Genomic DNA, 22320 nt, shown 5'->3' with positions numbered 1-22320 from the left:
TGTGTCGAAGGCCTTCTGGAAGTCCAAGAAGATGACATCGACTTCCTCCTTCCCATCTAAGCTTTTTGTTACCTGGTCATAGAAAGAGACCAGGTTAGTCAGGCAGGATCGGCATGGCACGAACCCATGTTGGTTACCCCTCAACATCACTTCCCCTGCAGGGCTCCCACAAATGTGGCCCCTGATAATTTTTTCAAAGACCTTCCCCAGGATAGAAGTGAGGCTGACTGGCCTGTAGTTACCAGGCTCTTTCTTCCTCCCCTTCTTGAAAATAGGGACCACACTGGCCCTTTTCCAGTCCTCAGGGACTTGGCCCAAGCACCAGGAGTCCTCAAACAGCTGCACCAATGGCTCCACAATGACACCAGCCAATTCCCTCAGCACCCGTGGATGAAGGTCATCCGGGCCCGCTGATTTGGACACATCTAAGACCCAGATAGTCCTTAACTAGGTCCGAACTAACAGTCGGGGGACTCACGTACTTCCTGGGTCTCTCTACGCTATCACCCGAGAGCACCCCATTGTCAGCAGACAGGAACACTGAGGCAAAGAACTTGTTGAAGAGTTCTGCCTTCTCTCGCGTGTCCGTCACCAGCTGCCCTGCCCTGCCTCGTAGGGGTCCAATGTTACCCTGAGACTTCTTCTTGCTTCCTACATGCTTGAAAAAGAACTTTTTGTTATCCTTAATCCCAGAAGCTAATCTAAGCTCCAGTGCTGCTTTAGCCTTCCTCACCAAATCCCTACAAGCTCAGGTCAGGGAGGTGTACTCCTCCTTTGTCCCTGCCCCCTGCTTCTGCTGTCAGTACGCTTTTTTCTTTGCCTTCAGTACTCAGGTGCACAATGCAATAGTGGGGAGGGCATGGAGCCAATTGCCCCCAGGCCACTTAGCCTGACTTGCAATAAACAAAACAAGATTAATTACAGAAGGAGGAAAACAAAAACCTGTTCACTTCTTAGCCTTTGGCAGAAAAAGGTACATTTTTCATTTTTATACCTACAAAACTTTAGTTTCTTGTCCTCTAAATCCAGACATATTTCATTAGCTCTAAAATCCCACATAAATTTTTATAGTTGACATACAACAAGTGCAGAAAGCAAACAAAATTCTAGTATGGAAGTAACCGACACCTATACTTCACAGTCCCCCACACACACATCCCCACACTCCCCCACAAACCGAACCACCTACATCCAAAAGGAATACTTTTGAGTAGGGCCGAGTGAAATTTCAGCAGCCGTTTTGTTTTGGAGTCATTTGGGGCTGTTTCAGCACCCAAAACACTGAATCTGAATCAAAACAGAAGGCTCCGAAACAGCTCTGAAATGAATCAGAAGGCTCCAAAACATTTCGGAAATGTTTTGGAGAATTTCAGGGTTTTGGAGCCGGGCTTGCGGGGAAGCAGAAGCTAAGAAGAGGAAGGGGAAGAGGTGGGGAGGGCTGCTTTGATATTGACATCTAGCTCCTGGTTCAATTCCCCAGCTTTCTTATCACTTCCCCAGCTCTTCCTAGGGGACGCGGGCCCCTGATCTGTGCGTGGGGTTTCAGCAGGTTGCTACTGCAGGCTGGGGCCAGTGGCAGCTGCTCAGCACAGCCCATGCTGAGCACCAGGGAAGACTGCAGTGCTGCCACTGGCCCCAGCCTGCAGTGGCAGCCTGCTGAAACCTGGCGCGCAGATGCGGGGGCCCACCTCCCCTGGGAAGAGCTGGGGAATCTAACTGGAGGCTGAGGGATCTCTTCCGTGCGACCTGGCTTCTGCAGGGAGCAGAGATTGGCGCCAGGGTCTCCCCTCCACCGCTGCCTGCCCTGTACAGCCCCACATCTCTACTTCCTGTGGAGCCAGGCCATGCGGGGCGGGGAGTGGAGGCGAGAAGACCCCAGGTGCAGATCTCTGCTCCCTGTGGAGCAGTGTCGCATGGCAGGGACCAGCAGGCTTGCTCACCACACTCTACACTGCTTCCCTGCCCCAGGACTCAGCGTGACAGGGATCAAGATCTGTGCAGGGGTCTCCTTGCCTGCACAGAGGGCAGTGGCCCTTCCCCTACCCCAGATGAGCCACACATGGCCCCATCCTGCTGTCTGCTGGGGTCCCAAGCCCCCAGCTCCACCTGGCTGGGTAGGGCTGTGCAAAGCTTCCTTTGCAGCCCATTCAAAACAGATTTGGAGAATCAGTGGAGCCGAATCTCCAAAATGGAGTTGGCCAAAACGAAACAGGACAGTGATCTGAAACACTGAAATGAATCGCTGTCCTCCAAAACAGCCAAATCTGAAGCTGAATCAAAACACAGCCATTTCGCACAGCCCTACTTCTGAGGGCAAGGGGAGGTACTTCTGGTGGCAAAGGTTCAGGGGTCGAGGGCCAGGACTTCCAGTCCCAAGATGGTAACCAAGAAGCGGAGTACCTGTTAAGGGGTGGGTCTATCCTTGTGGCCCTCGACAGCTCACTAAAACTCGTTAAGCAGCCCTCCACCTGAAATAATTGCCCGCCCCATGCTACAGTGTTCCCTCACCCTCCATTGCAGCCTCTGCTTGCAGTCACCACCAAATTAGGAAGTCCAAACTCTCATTTGCCAAGCTTTCTGGGAGTGCATTTTTCAGTGGAGGCTGAATTAGGGGGGGTGAAAATCAAACACAGCCTTTTACACAGAGCAGAGATGGCAGAATGGGATTGACGGCCCATAGCAATATCTAGATAGGAAGCTGTAGCTCCTTTTAATAAAAGGTCAGTGACCCCTGGTATAAGGCACTCGCTGAAGAAGGAGGAAGTCCCAGTTTCCACAAATACTTGTATAGGATTTTATCTACCTATCTACCTATATTATGTTCTGGCACCTAACTGTCCCTCTGCACTGAATGGGGAGGCCACTGCCTAGCTTAGGGCTGTGGATTCTATCAGGTGCTGCAATATGCAGTATTGTGGCATCCAAGTTCTTCTGCAACTCTAGTTCTTGGGAGCAAAACAGCTATTCCTCCTTTTGTTCAGAACAGTGGTAGGACACTGCAAAATAAAAATGCTTTTCCTTTACCTGTACTTGTGCTGGGAGAAAGAAAAGAATCTCACAGGTAATCAGTCTGGCACTTGCAGAGGACTCACATTCACTATAAATATATACACACAGTATGAAGAGATGGTGGAATTTTTACCATGCACAATATTAGCTTTTGAATCCATTCTACACATCCTGCTTGCTTCCAAAAGGTCTGATGGAGTAATAAGGGGGTGAGAGACAGTTCTGCCACATAAAGAAAGCATCTGAAAAGAAAGGAAAAAGTATTTCTGCTATAAAACTGATGATTTATTCTGTATTTGGACATTCATATTTGAAAGCGTATGTGCTTGATAAATACATTAGAGACATTCAGGAATAAAACTGGCATGTGTGTGCGCGCACATTTGCGCACACATGTATTAGAAACTGCACAGTACAAAAGGTTTACTAAAAAACTACTAGCTACTAGAGAGATAGACTATCAATACAACTCATAAAACAGCCCAAGCTTCAATTATTAGTTCTGCTGACAAGACTATAGAGAAATCTTACATCTGGAAAACAGACAGCATACTGTAGTACCTGGCCAAAATATAGATTTCAAATACAAAATGACAATCAGACAGTAATGGCTCAGAAAATGATTCAAAGCATTCTGAAAGGCTGTATCAAACTTCAATTGAGAACTGGCTTTTAAGCACTCCTAATAAATGAATTAGCTTCAGTTTGACATTCCAGGGACTAGTCTACTAAAAGTTACTTATGTGCAACATTTTAATGAGAGTCTTTTATGTAAAAGGTGCAATTCCTTCAATTAACTTACATAATGTAAAAAGTTAGCTGAGGCAAACTGTAATCAAAACTCCCAAACACTACATGACTGTCATGCAAGATACAAAATTATATTTAATAGGGAGAACCCAGCTGAAACTCTTAGAAAACATGAACTTTGCAGTGGATACAACATCAAATAGCTCCGATTAAGTTGCAAGACCCTTCAGTTGCCGATCATAGAAAATGAACATCCAATGAAATTTTAGCCCATGAGAATTGTTGTGTATATAGAAATGTATTAGCTTCACACCAGATTGGCATGCTAGGGCATCGCTCTTGATTTTGAATGACAGCTGATATACTGGACTTAAAAAGTTTAGGTTTTATACAAAAACTACAAATTAAATACTTCACATTTATATTCATATTTTATTATTTTTACCACTTAGGCAATGTTATTCTTCAATAAAAGGAAATTAAAAAACTGATATACAATTTAATTTTCTAAACCCTCATAATTTGGGGCACAAGGCAGCAAAACAGAAACTATATGTTACTTCTTAAATAGAAAAAAATTGTTTGCGGCTTTCTGGCTTGTTTGAGACCACTGGTAATTTCCAACCCCGGCAGGATTAATTGTTTTTTTCTGGCATCCATTTAACTTAGAGTGCTTTACTGTAATTTAAGTGAACAGGCCATCATGCTCTAAGTATTACTCACTGACAACATTTCTTCTCTTCCAGCTACCTGTTAAGAATTATACTTGGTGTCAGGAAGAAGAGGTAAAGGAACTGGATGCTGTCTAAGGCAGGGGTATCAAACTCAGACCACACAGAGTGGTTTGGGCCCACAGACAAGCCCTGCACACTGCATACTGTGCTTTGCACTGGCCCTGCCAGACCAGTTCTGCGTGTGGTATGCAGGGCCAGTTCAGGCCACATATGCAGCATGTGGGTCCAATGAGACCCACAGGCAGCACTGTGGGCCAGATGAGAAGGTTGTGCATGCTAAATCAGGCCCATCTTTGACACCTTTGATCTCAGGTCATGGTTCTGAACCTCTCTAGACTCAGGTCACATGTTGGGTGTTTTTTCCGACTATGGAAAAGGAATCCATTATTAAAAACTGCTCCTAACTGAAGTCTCTGGGTTTACCTTGTGAATCACATTTGCACATCTAACACTGTGTGGCACCCCAAGACATCCTTGAAAGTACCTCAAGGCACCCAATGTGCACTGGCACCCTGGTTGAAAAATCACTGATCTAAGTCAAGAGACAAGATTTTGTTCCTTTCTCGCCAGCTGAAGGACACTTCCATGGGGGAATCAGAATGAGAAACCAGCAAGTCATCACAACCGACAGGCTTAGCACACAGTGGAAAACATGTAGAATAGTGAGAGGACTACAACGTTCAGTTACAAATAGTGACTTTTTTTTGTAGTAAGCCACTCTCCTCCCCTATCTTAATTAAGTGAAAAGTACATCTACAGAGGACAACTTGCCTTAAGTGAAGATGACAGCAGTGAACGGCTGAACTCCAATTCTGCTATTTAAGTTTATTTACAAATGCATGCAGACACTGAGAAGTGACTGCCTTGTAGCTAGTGAAGACCACATACCCTCTACACCAATGGAGGCCAAACTTTTTGGCAGGCATGCCAGAAATTAGCACCTCACTGTCTCCAAGTACCACCCTGATCTCTCTGCCCTGCTTTCTTGCATCACCCATGCTGTAGGTTTGCCACCCCTGCTCTATACCACTAAGATGGTTGTGAGAGAGTCTGTCTTTACTAACAAACTGTAGGATGGTTAGATTTAGCTGCCTAGTTTCTAGCCAATTAAAGAAAGTGTCCTGCACACCTATTTACCAGTAGCTTTGCTTCTGTTACAATACTATACTTGTTCAAGTTTTCTGGGTCACTGAGTTTGGGCAGAACAATCTGACCACATTGTCAAGATGTGGTAAGTGAGCTTTCACTAAACGAAGAACAAGGGGTGAAAGATTAGAAGTGATCCTATTCCATTAATTTAGCAAGGGAGAAGGATTAGAGGAGGCTAACAAATACTAACAGGGCTTCTCAACACTCATGAGAATGTGAAATACTGCTGGATGATAGTCCTGCTTAAGAAGGGCCTGGGGATTTTGGTAAATCAGACTTAAGAGTCAACAATATGATGTAATCTCCACAAAAACAACAGAATTTTGGGCTGCATTCACAGGGGAATAGTAAGGCAGATATCAGGTGAAAGTGCCACTACTTGGCTCTAATTAGATGTCACCTAAAGTTCTACTTCTGGGCTCTGCATTTTATAGTTGTACAGCAGTGATTCATAAGTGGGATGCTGCAGCATCTTGGGGTGCTATCAGACCCTTTCTGGGGTGCTACAGGGTACCACACTATCAGCACTATTACATGTGCAAACACCTACACATGCAATAACACACAAGATAAGCATTAGATCAACACAGAGATTTAAAGTAGGAATCCATAATGTCAAAAAACATTTTGGTATTTTTAAGTTCTTTGCAACAAAAGAATTGCTCTATTATTCTTCCAAAGTCAAAAAATGAGTGAAAACTAAACGTTGGCATTTTCCAAGGTGAATCTAAACAACAGGCTACCTAAAAAGGTAGAGAGCCATTGTTGGAGAGAATAAGGATCCAGACAAGAGCAAAGATGAAGGGGTTGAAATGGTAGAACCGGGAGGAAAATGCTGAAAGAACAAAGTATGTCTAGCATGGAGAAAAGAAGATTTGGGGTGAAAGTGGTTTCACAGGCTGCCAGAAGATGACAGAACATGAAGCAGCAGGTTTGAACTACAGCAAAACAGATCTAGATTTAGTTTCAGGGGGAGAAAAATGTGCTTCCTAACTTTCAGAACAGTGGGACGATGGAACAAATTGCCCCAGGGAAGATGTTCATCAGTTGGAGGATAGGCAAGTATGGAAAGTCTAGGAAGATTTAGGAACAGTGCATCTTGCACTGATACAGAAGTTGGACTAGACAGCCTTTGACTTTCCTTAAAACCTGATAATGTGAGTAAGATTTCAGAGAATCAAAGCTAGGTATAAATTCTAAGATCAATAAATAGTCTAGAAAATGTGTGTACACTTGCATATGAAGTGCAAAACGTAACAAGGCACTCGTATATCATAATGAGAATATCCACTTACTCCGTAACAGCTCAGTGTAGACAAGCCTTAAATCTCAGCATACTAAGGAAGAGGGGGAAAAAAGGCATAGGAGGCAGCAAGCAGGAGCAGAGGAAGGTTGTGCTGTTACTTACTGATTTATAAAACCCAAGCACATACCTGTCGTCTGGAAAGGGAGGAAGGACTCAAAGGGCAGTTGGTTGCAAGCTTTGAGAGGAAGCAGAGTTATGCAAGAAATTAATCTTTTTGGACAAGATGACAGAATAATGGAGTTCATAGGGAAAGCAGTTAAGTGTTCGGCAATAAGAAGATGCAAAAAGCAAAGAATCGAGGCAGAATATCAAGTGGAAAGTAGCATCTCAAAATGTTTTGCTCAGGTAGTGTATGCATCTATAGAACGAAAAACACTAATTGGAATAAGGAACTAAAACAAAGATGTGTAACAAAAACAGCAGTATCAAAAACCTACCAATTAAAAAAGAAGCAGTTCAAGCATAGCTTAAACACACTAAATGTATGTTACAATAAAATGTAAGTGCACTTACAGGCCACTGTATGAATACGAAATAAAAATCCAAGAGATTATGTTAATACGTACCAAGAGCATGTGAAGTGATCGCAGGTCTTTGCTATGGTGGAAGTGATTTTGCAAAACATCTTGCACTGTTTTGTCTTCTGAAAGATGCTAAAAATGGAGTTTGAGACGCATTTGAGCTAGCTGGTAAGATTAGCACACAAGTTTTTGTTCATCTGGGAATTTTTCAGTTAGGTAATTTTTATGTTCAAGAGTGGTCACTGAGTTTTCCCCCTGTCCCCCAGTTTTTCAAGGGGTGGTTCTTGTCACACTCCATACACCTGCATGAGTAGTATTTGGGGAAAAAAGTGAGGTGGTTGTATGTCATTACACTACACAGTAGGATACAAAATTATGGCCGTTATTTCTTAACTAGTTCCCTTCTAACCCAGAGATACTAAATGAACATATTTAGATTAAATGCTTGAGATCATCTCAGAACTGTAGTTTTTTTTCCTGAGAAGCTTATAAAAAGATACATAAATCTGTATTTATCTAGCTTGTTATTTAGTAAAATAGCTTAAAATTGCCTAATAAAGGATATCAGTTATATAACAGTAAAGCTTAACTACTCACTAAGGAAGTAAAGTTTGCTGTTTGTGATACTTCCCTCCATTGCCCATTACTTAGGATTTTTGATCTTCTGCTCTAGTAATTAAGTCTTTCAAAAAAAGATGGGGATTATCATCTCTTCAGTTAAGAATGTCAGTACTCAGTTAAGAATAGAGTACTTCCACAGTATTGGGGTTCTTTATACAGTTAAATTTTCCACACTCCAACTACCTCTTTGGTGCTCAGAGATCAGATTTCAGTTTTTCTGTCACTATGATAGTTAATCTCAAAAACAGCCTCAGCCCCAGTCTGTAGCAGCTATAACCCTAAAATAAAAATTTAACCAATGTTTAAATTGCTGTGGCTACTTCCGATACCATCCTGGTACAATTTTGATGTTACTGACCAAAGGTGTCCAACTCATCTTGCCCTGTGTGGGACAAGTGGCATGGGAAGAGTCTGCAGGTAGCAGCATTAACTGCCATGGTTCCTGGAGCTGCAGCAATCTTGCAGACCCAATGACATGGCTCAATGCTCCAGATCTCACCCATGGGATTCTGCATAAGTCAGAAATTTGTTGCCAGGATGAACAACTATAGTATTAATTGCCACAGCTCCAGGAGTGTAACTTGGGCAGAGTGAACTGGTTAAGCAGCTGCTCACAATCAGAAGTTGTTGTTGTCCCTGTTGTCTGGTGTGTCCCTGCACTGCTGACACCAGCTTTTCAAAACCCAGCTATATCTTTAAAAAGTACAGGGCAATTTAAAGTGTACTAAAAAGGCTAAAGTGTTTAGTTAAAAAAAATGCACATTGATTAATTTCCTCTACCACTGAAATGCAACCATTTAGAAATTACACCAGCATGAAGAGAAGTAGTAAGAACCTCCTTCCTCCATCAAAAAGACAAATCTAAAAATCTGCTCAGCAATATCAGATGGCACGTGATTCACCAGATACTGCCCTTCATATGGAAGATAGATGGTTACTATTAAAGTTTTAATTGTATTAACACTTCAAAGAAGAAAGTGGTGCTGGCTCCTACCCTGGGGGTCTTTAAGAGGAGGCTAGATGTATACCTTGCTGGGGTCGTTTGACCCCAGTACTCTTTCCTGCCATGGCAGGGGATCGGACTCGATGATCTGCTCAGGTCCCTTCCAACCCTAGAAACTATGAAAGCTAACACGTGTTTCGCAGCAAATTCCTCTCATATGCAGATAAAAGAGGAAAGATCTTTATTAGGAAATGTTGAAAATTATGGTTAATTACATGGTTTTGTAGAGCTGGAAGGCAAAATAGGACCCTGGGCACAGTAGCTACATGGATACCTAGTTGGTGTATGTTAGTGCAATCTGCAGTTAGTTATGCAGCCTATAACAACTCTGCACATTTATGTATTACACTTATGATTTCAAACGTCTCATTATTATACCTTTTGTTTCAAGTTACCTGAACATTCTTATTCCATTTCTGAGTGAAAGACTTGTCTGGAAATTCTGCAGGTAGAGATAATTGTTCTTTAAATATTTTAAGGTACTGTTTAAAATCGAATGAGTTCATCATGTATATCTGACGGTGGGAGAACCTTGACTTCACTCTCTTTTCCAGGAGCTCCAGAATATCCTTGTTAGAAAGAAAAGGACCTCTATTTATTACAGTTTTTCATCTAAGCTAAAAGAAATACAAGATACGAACAAAGCACAAATAGGGAAAGCACTTTAAAGTTGGGATTTATTATTCTCAGGGTTATAACAAAGAATTTCCTTTTTAAAATAAATTGACAGTATACTTCAAATGCCTAACCCCAAGCAATCCATGTGCTATAGTACACATCACACAATAATTAGTTGCTAGGATACTCATTTTCCCCCATAGATTATGTAAATATTTCAATTGCTTTGGTTTATATTCAAGGAGTTTCAGCCACTTTATCAAGGTTCTAGACAAGTTGTCTCTTTAGTAGACATGTGTAGGTTGGTAGCTGTCATTTCACATGCCTTTTGCCAGGCTAGAGAGATCCTGCGTCAAAAATCTCAAGATTCAATATTTCTCTTTTGAAGATAATGGTGGTTGTTTGCTCCAGGAGAATTCTTAAGCTGTTTTTGAGCAAGAATAATCATGTCTTGCCTCTGGAGGCAGCAGACAGCTTGACATCAGAAGGAACCTATGACAATTTCTACAAAAGAAACTAGTTACTTTGCTCCTATTCATTTTTTTTTTTTTTTTTTTTTTTTACTTGCCCTGAAATCAGGATGACTTGGGCTTGAAATAATCTTATTCTGATGCAAGAAAAGGAGAAAGTCTCCACACGTTAGAAGGAAAATCTGTATTAACAGGACAAAACACTGGAGCAAAGAACACAATCCATTGACCTACTATAGTGTCAAACCTTTACTCTTAAGTAGTGACCCTCAGACGCTAAGGGTGTGTCCACACAAGTGCAGACGTTTGTTTCCCTGGGGACAAGAAGTGGCACACTTTGTGCTGCTGCTTTTTGTCCCTGGGGAATGCCCATACCCCGTGCCCTCTGGCATGTGGCAGGTTACCCCAGGAGGGTTAAGGGAGGCTCAGTCCAGCAACTCTGATGGCCCCAGCAGCCTTACCTGGGGTCTGGGGGCCTTGAAGAGCTGCAGCCACATTGCTCCTGCAGCTGGGAACCTGGTCAGCAGCTGCAGCATGGCTTCAGCAGGCCAGGCTCTGGTTTTGAGCAGTGTGCACTGCCACCACCTGCACCACCCCTTTTTTTTTTTTTTTTGATTCTGAGACCTCCTGGGGTCAAGCTCCCTCCCCCTCACGGTGCAAGGTAGGAGCACAGGGAACACCTGAACGTGCGGTGTGTGGCGCTGCAGACGGGGCTGCAACACCACATACTGCACAGCCACACTTGTCTGGATGCAGACTAAGATTCAATGAAGACTTGAAAGATTTAAAATATTTTTGCACAGATTTTGTTCTTGAATCTAATTGAGAAGATAGGCCATAGGGTGGAGAGAGTAGAGAACTCAGACGCAGGAACCCATAGAAGACAAGGCTCCTGACATTACTAGTTAAATGAAATCCAACATTAAATAAGAAAGTGACACATCCCACTTACGTTCTAAAGAAGTCCCATGGACTTTCTAGGATAGACCTCTCACTCCCTTACATTACGTTCCAGGTCAACTTGCTTTAAGGTCTAAATGGAAACTATTGAAATAATCATTATTCTTTTTCTAGATGATTATTTTTAACATTATCCAAGGTCAATGTAGTTGGTTTAATCATCTTTTCAAGATACAGTAGTTTATGCCTTATTGTATTGATGTGATGCTGTCAAGACCCACATTTCTGTTCTTTCCTGTTCCAATGAAAGAAAGCACCAAAAATCTCTGCAAAGAATGGAAGATAACAGATACCTTTCCTCCTCCCCATGCAGAAGGCTAATGACAGAGTTGCGCACACACACGTGTGTTTGTGTATATATGTACAACTCTCCTTTAAAAGTATATATTACCCTCTTTTCTCAGAACCATGACCTTTTTCACAGCACCAAGACAAATGAGAAAAAAGAAAGCTAAAATGTCCAAGTCTAAATGACTGGCATTAATGGACTTTTAATACTACTGTTGTAATAGTTTGTGCCATGTACAGTATTTAATCTCTACAACAAAACACTTAAAACAGTACTATAAAATAGTTATCGTCCTGTGTATCATCATGATTAAAGAGGGCCTACAATAATTTATCATCCGAAATGAGAAAGTCATTCATGTTTTGATAGTGTCATAAGGGTTTATTTGGTTGTGCTCCTGTCATTCACAAGTCATAGAAGTTGTGAACTTGAAATGTCACCAGGCTTGGGTTTTTGCCCACTTGATCATATGCCTGTTTCCTTAACTGCTGTTTGCCCAGAATATTTAGCAAATTAAAGTGATGTGAAGTGCTATTAGTACTGGAATCCATTTTTAAAATGGTCAGATAACAGTAGCACTAGATACAGGGGAAGATCTCTCCCAGGTAAGTGGAGGTAACCCCAAGAAAAAAAATATAATATTAAAGTAATTAAGGCCTTAAGAAATCAGTTTGTAAAGAATTACAGAGTGTCAACAACGTAAGTTATGGCACTGGGAAGAATAATTTCTTACTTGTCTGCATGTAAGTCCAATAATTGTTACTGGAGTCTGGGCTGACTGGGATATATCAAAAAGGTTATATAGCAGCGCCTGGTTCTTATGATGAACAAATAAATCAAATTCATCCAGTATAAACAGCACTGGACAACTGCTATCTCGGTCACCTAAGAGGAGAATTTTTAAAAGTTAAATGTTATTCAATTGATACATAACACACAACAATTACAATTCTCATCTTTATAACACTTTTTAATTTTAGGCCCTGGACAGACAAGAATAGGAAAAAAGTTTCAGGTACCTCTGAAGTGCTTTCAAAAGGCAAGCAGACAGATGCATGCACTCTAGAAAGCACTAAAAATGGACACACTAAAAGTGACCCTCAATGAAATAACTTTTGAAACATTTCATTCTGAAGGGCTTCCAGTTACATGTAAGCTCAAGCATAGTAACATGGTCTACTGGTATTCCAGTGCTCTGCCTTACTCCCACATGGGTGGGGTGGTTTGAGGCTGGGGAGGGGAGTGGGAAGCAGTTACACCACTGAACCACCTTGTCACACCCTCTAGCATACCACTGTGATAAGTATGAGATGCTCCAGCTGATGAATGTGGCAAGGTGGGGTGTACAGACAGTTCCCTATCTGGTCATGGCATAACCATGGCATAATCCATTTGAACTGCTCCAAAATCAGAGGGGAATTTGGAAATTTTTCTTGAAGATTAGTTTTCCAATATTGGGTCATGCATCCTAAGCGAGGAAACTAATTTCCATTCTCACTGCAGCCGAATGCTCCAAGTCACGTGGAGCGTGAATGGAGTACACTCCTCAGCAGGGCTGCACCGATAGAGATTTTGAGGGCTGATACTGATAGCCGATACCGATCTGATTTCCGATACAGCTGCATGCAGCTGGTAAGTCTGTTGTAGTGAAAGGAGAGGGGAGAAGGAAGGGGCATTGTGGGGGCAGATCAACACCCCCCACAGTGAGGGAGGGAGGGGGCAGGTGCTGCCCAGCTGGGGTAGGGCAGGGCATGGGACAGAGCCAAGGCTTATCGCGGGGGGGCGCGGCAGCAACTCCTGCTGCTCCATGCACCCCATGAGGGCATGGGGGGGAGAGGGGGCGTGTGCCTCTGGATCTGCATGGGGCATGGCGGGCAGACTACAGCTGTGGGCTGGAGCTGGAGCTGCACCCGGCTCTTCTCAGTGGGGCCTGGGTTCAGGGCAGGCAGTGGTAGCGCTGGGAGGTAGGCTATGGAGCAGGCTGCAGCCACCCCAAATTTTGCTGTAGCTCCTCTCCCAGCACCACCACTGCCTGCCTGGTACAGCCCCACCTCTTCCTGGCATGTGGGGGGAGGTGGGGGTTGAGCCACAAGGGGGCGCTGATCTGTTTCCACCCCCCATACTCCTTTCCTCGCCCTCCTCTTCCACCACAGACTTACCAGCTGCACGCTGCTGGGCTCTGTTCCTCACTGCCTGTGTGCTGCATGCACACACGGGCATTTATTGGCCAAATTAAATCGGACACTTCTGGTGGATTTTCAATACAGCCAATTTTCTTTATATCAATTTTTGTACCAATCTGATATTGAACTGATGCTTCAGTGCACCTCTACTCCTCAGTATCACTCACTATCTTGCTGCTGCTCCCTAACTAGGAGGTTTAGCATAGCCACAAAGAAATTGGCCAGTTTCTGCCAAACTAGCAGGGGCTGTAAAAGGGTTAACTTGTAGCTGGGGAGCTGCAACAAGGAGGTGTGTGATACTGAAGAGTGGACTCCATGCGTCCTCCACATGGCTGGGAGCATTCAGACATGGTAAGCTCATTTCCTGACAGGCAAGATTCTGGAAAAATATTTTTCTTCATTCTACCCTCCCAAAACAAGGTGCGTGTCATATATGATTAAGTATGACAATGTTCTTTTTCAAAATATCTTGTCAGAGAGAGGGTTAGTCAGAAATCAGGCAGAAGGTAAGGCAGGATGGCACCTTAGAGACTAAAGGTTTGAGAGAGGCATGAGCTTTCATGGGCAACAACCTACCTTGGGAAACATGAAACCCTTTCTTTCTGCCAGTTTTTTCATAGCATCTGGCAGAGTACGCTCTTCATGCTTCTCTCAACCAGGTAGTCTATGGTGCCACTCTACCTTCCCTTCCAGTGTTATTTAGTTATAACTTATTTTTAGTTGCAAATAAAAAGAAGAGTTAAGAAACCAATCTGTTACATTAAATTTCATGAACATAGACTGATAAAAGCACTGCACATTATAATTATAACCACCATTGCTACACATGCAGAGCTGGAGTGAGAACATCTGTCCTTGGCAGGATGAACAATCAAACTGTCAAAAGTTTGGCTAAATTTTTGGCAGAGTAAAATATCACACTGCATAATTGTTTTTAAAAATCATTAAAGAGAGACTTCAGTACTATTTTCTGATTTTTTTAAATCTCTTATTTTGGGTGTTTAGTATAGTCCGGAGGAGTCTTTAATGCCAGTAAAACAATAAGGTTTTAATCAAATGTTACAACTGTTTTCTCCTGATTTTGAACCAACAATGTCTCACGCAGAATTTCCTTGTCTAATGCATATAAAATGAAAGTCTTTTATTCCTGTATGACATGTGTCTGAAAATATGTTAGATGCAGGGCCAGTTTTAGGATTTCTTGTAAAAAATATTTACCTTTCTTTAAAGCTTCAAGAAGAAATGCAAGATTTTCAGCAAAACTACCCTGGAAGAAAAAAGTTTCATAACACATTGTCAAAGGCACTCTTAAAAATGCAAACATAAACTGCGTCAAATTCATAAATCCGCCTTCTTTACCTGTGTCTGAGAAAAGATGGGCTTTTATTTAACTTCTCATTAATACAGGATAAATCCTTACAATATATTTTATAATTGCATCTTCTATGAGGCACCTCTTTGGCCTAGGGGGCAGGGGGAAGATACTCTCTCTTCTCCCAACTGCATACAAACAAAATAATGGTAGGTTAATAAATTTCCTAGGAACAAGCATTACATACTTTAATTAACCATATATGCATGTGAAAGGACAACTGTAAACTCAGGAACAAATTTTATTGCATATGTTAATTGTGCATTTTTCCAATAAGTATCACTACAGGCAGATCCATAATTTTCAAGACAATAACTCATCTCAAAGTAGGAATGTCCAACTGGTAGCCAGCAGGGGGCTGACATGCAGCCCATGGACTACTGTCCAGCTGCTACTCACTCTATTGCTCCTGTAGAGGCCAGGTTCCCCAGGCTCCCTGTGCCCCCTCTGCATTTTGCTTTCTGCCCCTGCACCTGGGGGCAGGGCAATGCAGTAGAAGACCCTGGGGAGAGAGGCTAGGGTGCCCACCCTATCTGTAGGAGGCTGCACACACAGCAAGAGGTATGGAAAGGAGGGATCTGACTCAGTGCCTTGGCCACCCAAAGTACTCCAAGGGGGAGCCAGGCTACCTGCACTGTGCACACAGCAGAGGCAGGGGTCAGGGCTGCATGCAGCCTAGTGGCCTGGCCTCTGCAGGAGCAATGAAGGGAGTGGCAGCAGTCCATTGGCTGCATATTAACCCCATGCTGGCTACAAGTTAGACAGTCCTACTTTAAGAGAGGAACAGTTATATTGAAAATTATGGATCTACCTGTAGCATTGCTTTTTGGAAAACTGGACACTGAATGTATGCAATAAAATACATTCCTGAGTTGACAGCTGTCCTCTGCACATGCATATATGTTTAACCATGTAACGCTTGTTCCCAGAAAATTTGTTAATCCACCATTATTTTGTTGGTATGCAGTTGAGGAAAGGGGAAGAATGGACAAGAAACAGCTAGTAGAAATGTTGTCTGTTTCTAGTTCTTTCTTTTCTCTGGCTCTATTTTCCTTCTTTGTTCATGTTAGGGTACATGGGAAGGTATACAGCTCCCCACCAATCAGAAGCTGGACAGGCCTGTCAAGGTATGGCTGGTCTGCTCCACTTGCTTCCAGCCCAAGCCACATTATAGAAAGGTAGGCAGTAAAGAGGACTATTTACTTTACAGGTTGCTACAAGCCACTGGGGAAAGATTATTTGTTTAGATAGAAATGGGGGCAGCTTAGTTACTAAGCTGGTGAAGGGGCTGGACAGCTTTGTAGCCCAAGGGCAGAAGCATTAATGATTTCTCTCCTTTCAGAAGAACAGGGTTATTTATTTCTTACCTTCTCCAGCCTTTGTACATTAAACTCGGTTTCCTGCATAAATAAAGGGGAGAGAAATACACTAGAGGGAAAAGCTGTAAGGATACTACTACTACTATGCTCAAGATAGCAGAGCTATTGACACCTCCCTTTGCTTTCTTCTTGGTAGCTGGAGTTGCGGAAAATGATATAATGAATTTTATACCTTTTACTTTGTTTGTACTTTTCAAGTTACTGATGTTAGTCAAGTTACTGATGATGAACGTCGCCACTACTTTTTTTCTTTTTTTTTTTGCTCTCCCATTTATTTTGTCCTATTTTTGGGTGGGAGGAAGAAGGCAGGGAGAATTCTTCCTTTGCACATGCTTGATAAATCACTTAAGACAACATGCTGATGTCTGAAATCCTCAGCATAGGAAACAAAGATGCAACTTAAAATTCTTTAGTTTCCCTCTCTTCTTGATTGACTGGCTAGTGAGATGGATATTGCATAGGTGATGGGCATTTTGAAATTTTGCTTAGTTGTTGGGTTATGTTGCATTTTGTAAACACTTATTTTAAGAGACTGAGCACAATAGTCCTCAATGGTAAAGCCCCTGATGGATTCCCAACTGCTATTCCACCACAGAATCTTTCATTTGAGGAATTCTATTGTAGCCTAATTAGTAACTATGCAAATCTACCAATCTCATGTGTCCCATCAGGAAGCAGAGCAAGAGATGATGCTTAGAATGATCTTGATTTTATTTCAGTTTCCATCTTCTGACTTGGCACTCCTTGAACATGCAAATACAGCCAATATAGATCAGTAAAAAAGAATATTAACTGAAAAACAGGCTGAACTCCACACTAGCTATAGTATACTTTTTTAAATACAATTTTGATACTCCAGGGCAAACAGACCACCTGTTTTAGGTGAGAGCTTTGTGGAAATAGAAGATGTTCAGCTCATCTTCTCAGTAACATGAGACCAGTTAAAGACAACAAATGTATCAGCCTATACAGGTTATACAAAGCTGTTAGCATAAGATGGGGGACTTTATAAATAAATGTAAATCATATTAACTGGACTCATATCAACAGACAATGCTGTAAGGTTAGTATGTAAACTGGCATAGGAAAACCAATCTGCAAGAAAAAAGGACTTGTAATGCAAAAAAAAAAAAAAAAAAATCCTGGAATCTTATTAACTTGTCTTCCCTGAGACCCAGTGGAGAGGATGTTAGGGGAGAAAATTTAAGACAGCATGAAGGAACTGAATCTTTAGATACCTGTAATAAACAAGGAGTAACTCTGGAACTACCTCCCCACATAAGTATTTGGGGTATTAGATAGACTAACTAGATTTAAGATGGATCTTGATCAGTTTGTTAAACAATTTCTGACACTGCAAGGGATTAGCCGTGATGACTGTGGGGGTCCTTCCTATGTCTAATGCTGCGACTAGGCTAGCAAAAGTGTAACAGTATTAGGACCTCCTAGGCTTTTAAAATTTGATCCAGTACAGAGCACATAATCCTGTGTTCCTTCAGGTTGGGAATGTGTTGATAGTCCCTCAGTAAGGATGTCTGACCCATTTTATATTCACAGTCTAATTCAGGTTGTTAAAAAATTGCTATGGTTAAATTCAAGTTGCTATAATTAAATGGATGCCTCAGACAAAAGGAGATGGGGACAGTAAAGCCCTGAAGAGCACAAGTTTGGATTGCCCTTACCTGTTGAAGGGAGTGCTGTGATGGATGGAGTAAGTAGCATGCCTAAGGGGTAAATCCCTGAGTTGTGAACTATGGTCATTTACCCTAAAGGTAGGAAGGAACTTTAAGTTGAGCTTTCTGTTCAGTGGGCACCCAGTGGACCGGAAGGGACTATAAGGTGAAATGAGGATCCTGCATTACATGGTGCCCCAACATCCTGTGCGATATCCTCCCCTTGGAGGCCTAAGGACCTGCTGCCGTAGCCTAAAGGAGTCAGGTGGTGTCTTTGCTGAGCCTGAGGCTCTGCGTTCTAGACCCCAGAGAAGCTGAAGCCCAGAAGTAGTTTCCGGACAGACAGAGAGCCTGGCACCCTCAGGCCCCCGGGACCAGAACAGGGAAGACTTCAGTGTTGAGCCAGAGGAGCTACATTTGAGATAAGACAATCAGGGAGCCAGCAGACACCAGAAGAGACCTTATCATCAGATTCCTCCCCATCTCCTAATTAATTTTTTTCAGCAAGACGTACAGTAAAACTTCATGAATCTGGATCTCAGAAATCTAGCACTCTCAGAAATCTGGCACTGGACTGGCTGCTCCAGGACCGGCCACCGCTCCCCCTCACCCCAGACACGGAGGGGAAAGCTCCCATGCAGCAGCTGCTGCCGCCATTAACCACCCTGCACCGTACGTGGCTACTCAGGGACCACCCATCGCTACCCCCTCTCCCCCTGACCAGCCACCACTCGGATTTCAAAAATCTGACATTTTCAGATATTTGGCAGGTGCTCGGTCCCAAGCATGCCGGATTCATGAGGTTATACTGTAGTAGGTAGTTTGGGACCAGGAAGATTTCTAAGTAGACTGGGAGACAACAGGACTGGCTGTAACAAGATGCGAACCCCTGCCTCAGGTACCATCACAGTTACTGCATGGCAATATTGGACAGCATTTTTTATTCTCACACTCCTATGAAATTGGATTTTCAAAGATCAGGAGAAAGTAGGGCAGGGTGGCACCTTAGAAACTTATGAAGTCAGAAGCATAAGCTTTCACAGACAACAATCTACTTAACTGGTTGTTACGTATGGACTGGCAGGAAAAAAAAGATATTAGAAGCAATAGATATATGACGAGTATTTTAAACATGTGGTACAACATGACTAAAGTATATAGCAAGAAGCGCCTCTCTCAAGACTTTTTTGGATGGAGCTTTAGGTTTCATTTTTATTTGCATCTAAAGGAACTGAAGCCAATACTTACAAAAACTTTATCTCCAACCACATTTTCTAGACTTAGTTGCCTTGTGATCTCCTTAAGAGCTATTTTATCATTGGTCTGCAACAGGCCTTATTAAAAAAAGAAGAAAAAAAAAATAGTGGCAATTTTACATTAGACAGTGTAAATTATCCTTTTCGTCCTACACCTACGGTAGCAACTATGCTTCATCCACATCTAACAAGCTATAAAAAGGTAATGGAATAATGTTACCTTACACAAACCAATAATAGTCCCAGTTTTTGAGTTAAGACTATCTCTGTATAAACAGTGTTAGAAGAGATAATTTCAGCCAGTTCATATTTTACAATGGAAGACCAGGTAACTGGTTATGAGTGACTTCTAATGGTAGAGTTCTTGAAACAGATCTTTACTAGACTTTGGTTTTCTACATGGTCTCAAAACCATATCAAAACGTCAAGAGAAGCTCAGCTGAACACTCCCATGCACATTGCTGTAATGCAGGGGCAGACAAAATACAGCTCGTGGTCTGGATTTGGCCCACCAGGCACTTTCACCCAGTCTGTGGCACCCTACAAATGAATTGTGCCCCAACCAGCCCTTCCACCCGCAAAGGTGGGAGTGAGGTGCCCAACATACCTATTATGTCTCGCTCCCACCATCGTGGGTGGAAGGACCCGGCCCCACTAGCACCAGGTGGGGCTGCTGCTGCAGGCTTCCCCAGCATCCTGCTCCCTCCAAACAGCAGGTAGAGCAGAAGCGCAGACCATAGGGCTGGAGCTGGCTGCAGTGCAGAGCCCAGGGGCAGTGAGGAGTTCAGCTGGGCAGTGTGAGTGTGGGGGACAGTTGGGGGTATGGGGACCCCTCCCATACTACCCCCATGGTGCACAGCCCTGGTAGGAAGCAGGGGGGTACTCAGAGCTGGTGCCTGGTTCTGGCCAGCTCTGCACATCGCAGCCAGAAGCGCAGCCCCCACTGGGCTGTCTGCATCGCGGGCGCTCTCCATGCTCACACGGCAGGGAGGAAAGCCCCAGGCACTGGAGAGGCTGCAGTGGGAAAGGCAGCCGGCTCCAGTGTGTGGGGCTTCCCTCCCATGCCGTGTGAGTGTGGGGAGTGCCGGCAATGGAAACTGCTCAGCAGGGGCTGCGCTCCTTGATGCGATGTGCAGTGCTAGCCAGAGCCAGGCACCAGAGCCCCCACCTGATGCTGCACCATGGGTGCAGTGTGTGGGGGGTGTCCCCACATCCCTTCCACCCCACAAATGCTACACACACATATATACAACCCGACTCCCCCTGTGTTGCCTGAGTTGACTGCAGGAGAGGACAGTGTTCCAGAGCCCCACAAATGCCATACAACCCCCAACATACCCTATGCCCCCTACACATAGCAACACCTTCTCACAAATTCCCCTCACATGTCCCCCAAACACTATCATACAGACCCCCACACCCACCCCCCAACACAATATAAAAGACTAATAATTTATTTTTGAGTTATTATGCAATCATCTCTATACACACTATGCAAATACAGATCATAACAAAAATATTTTTTGTAATAAAATTAAAATATGTTATAGCAGGCATTTGACTTCTGCTGAATGATTGTTTTTTTCTGGTTCTAAGATGGCAACCCCTTCCCAAAAGGAGTATTTCTGGGGGGCAAAGGAAGGGACTTCAGGTGGCAATGGTCAGGGGTTAGGGGTAGGACTTCCAGTCCCAAGATGGTAACCACGGGCAGGGCAACTGCCAAGGAACGGGGCTACCCATGCGGCCCTCAGCAGCTCACCAAACCTCTTCAAGTGATCTTCTGCCCCAAATAATTGCCCGTCCCTGCTGTAATCTCTACTGATGCTGCCAAATTACTTACCATTTAGGTGAACTTGTAAGAGGTTTTCCTTTACTTGCTTTATTTCCATGAGCTCCTTCAACACGTGGTTTAGTAACTAGGAAAGATACGTATAAATTGAATATGCTTTCCACCACAGAATTTTAATTAAAAACTATAAGAAAAGATATTAAAAGACAAAGAGAATCAAATACCTAGTAATATGGAAGATACCACTTTGTCAGTCATAAGCTTGAGAACGTGAAACATTGACATCGTTTTGCTAGATTTCAGAGGAAAATTTCCAACTAGTTTTTGTTGGCACTGGATCTGTGACCCAGTCCTGATACCTTGTTCCAGGAGGACCCAAACCCTCATACCAACCATGACTTCTTCCATTCAATAACAGGCAAATTTTGTTCACACACAGTGATAGCAGATGAGAGTAATGCAGGCAAAGCAAACAAAATAACCCCAATCCTATTTATCTACCAGTTCCAGGGTTCTCACAGAGGGACAGTACATCTGGCTAATACGCGAGCACCAGCTTGCAGTTCTTTCCTTGAATGTCATCAGTCTTTGAGGTCAAAAGCCAAGACCAACCCCCCACTCCTGCCCTAATGGATGGGCAAGACGGGCCGGTGGTGCACCCACAGTGGCCTCGGGATCCCCTCCTGGGCAGTCTCTCACCTGTAGGGTCCCTGGCCCTTTTACATTAGGGCTATGGCCACACATGGACGTTTGGCCTATCTTTTCCAAGACCCTGGCCCCACGTCAGGCCAGTTGAGAGCTCAGGCTCTCCCAGCTCTGGCAGTCTCTGCAGTGGTCTCCTTCAACCTTTTGACCCTTCTAGGGCCCTGGCCCTGCCTCTGGGCTGCCAGACCCCTTGGTGTCTCAGGGCTTTTTCAAACTCATAGTTTCATAGTTGGTAGGGTCAGAAGGGACCTGAGAAGATCATCTAGTCTGACCCCCTGCCATGGCAGGAAAGAGTACTGGGGTCAAACAACCCCAGCAAGGTGTTCATCTAACCTCATCTTAAAAACCCCCAGGGTAGGAGCCTGCACCACCTCTCTTGGAAGTTGGTTCCAGACCCTAGCCACCCTGACCATGAAGTAGCGCCTCCTGATGTCTAACCTAAACCTACCCTCTGCCAGCTTGTGACTCTTATTCCTGGTCACTCCTGGCAGTGCTCGGGGGAACAGTGACTCCCCCAATGCCTGCTGATCCCC

The 22320-nt window shown here is 43.6% G+C and overlaps 1 protein-coding gene across 1 annotated transcript in view; it reads right to left on the bottom strand.

Annotated features, from left to right (window-relative positions):
- ORC4 (origin recognition complex subunit 4) overlaps nt 1-22320 on the bottom strand; it is a 58465-nt gene that overhangs the window by 10887 nt on the left and 25258 nt on the right. Inside the window, exons 4-10 of the mRNA XM_019522448.1 lie at nt 21134-21209; nt 19286-19371; nt 14832-14880; nt 12164-12315; nt 9489-9662; nt 7515-7601; nt 3143-3251 (exon numbers count right to left, since the gene is read on the bottom strand). Of these exons, the coding sequence (XP_019377993.1) occupies nt 3143-3251; nt 7515-7601; nt 9489-9662; nt 12164-12315; nt 14832-14880; nt 19286-19371; nt 21134-21209 (733 nt within the window). The remainder of the gene's footprint in view (nt 1-3142; nt 3252-7514; nt 7602-9488; nt 9663-12163; nt 12316-14831; nt 14881-19285; nt 19372-21133; nt 21210-22320) is intronic.

Source organism: Gavialis gangeticus, unplaced genomic scaffold, assembly GCF_001723915.1.
Source record: "Gavialis gangeticus isolate Ggan-Ray unplaced genomic scaffold, GavGan_comp1, whole genome shotgun sequence".
NCBI lineage: Eukaryota > Metazoa > Chordata > Crocodylia > Gavialidae > Gavialis > Gavialis gangeticus.
This window is presented reverse-complemented; position numbering and strand designations above follow the sequence as displayed.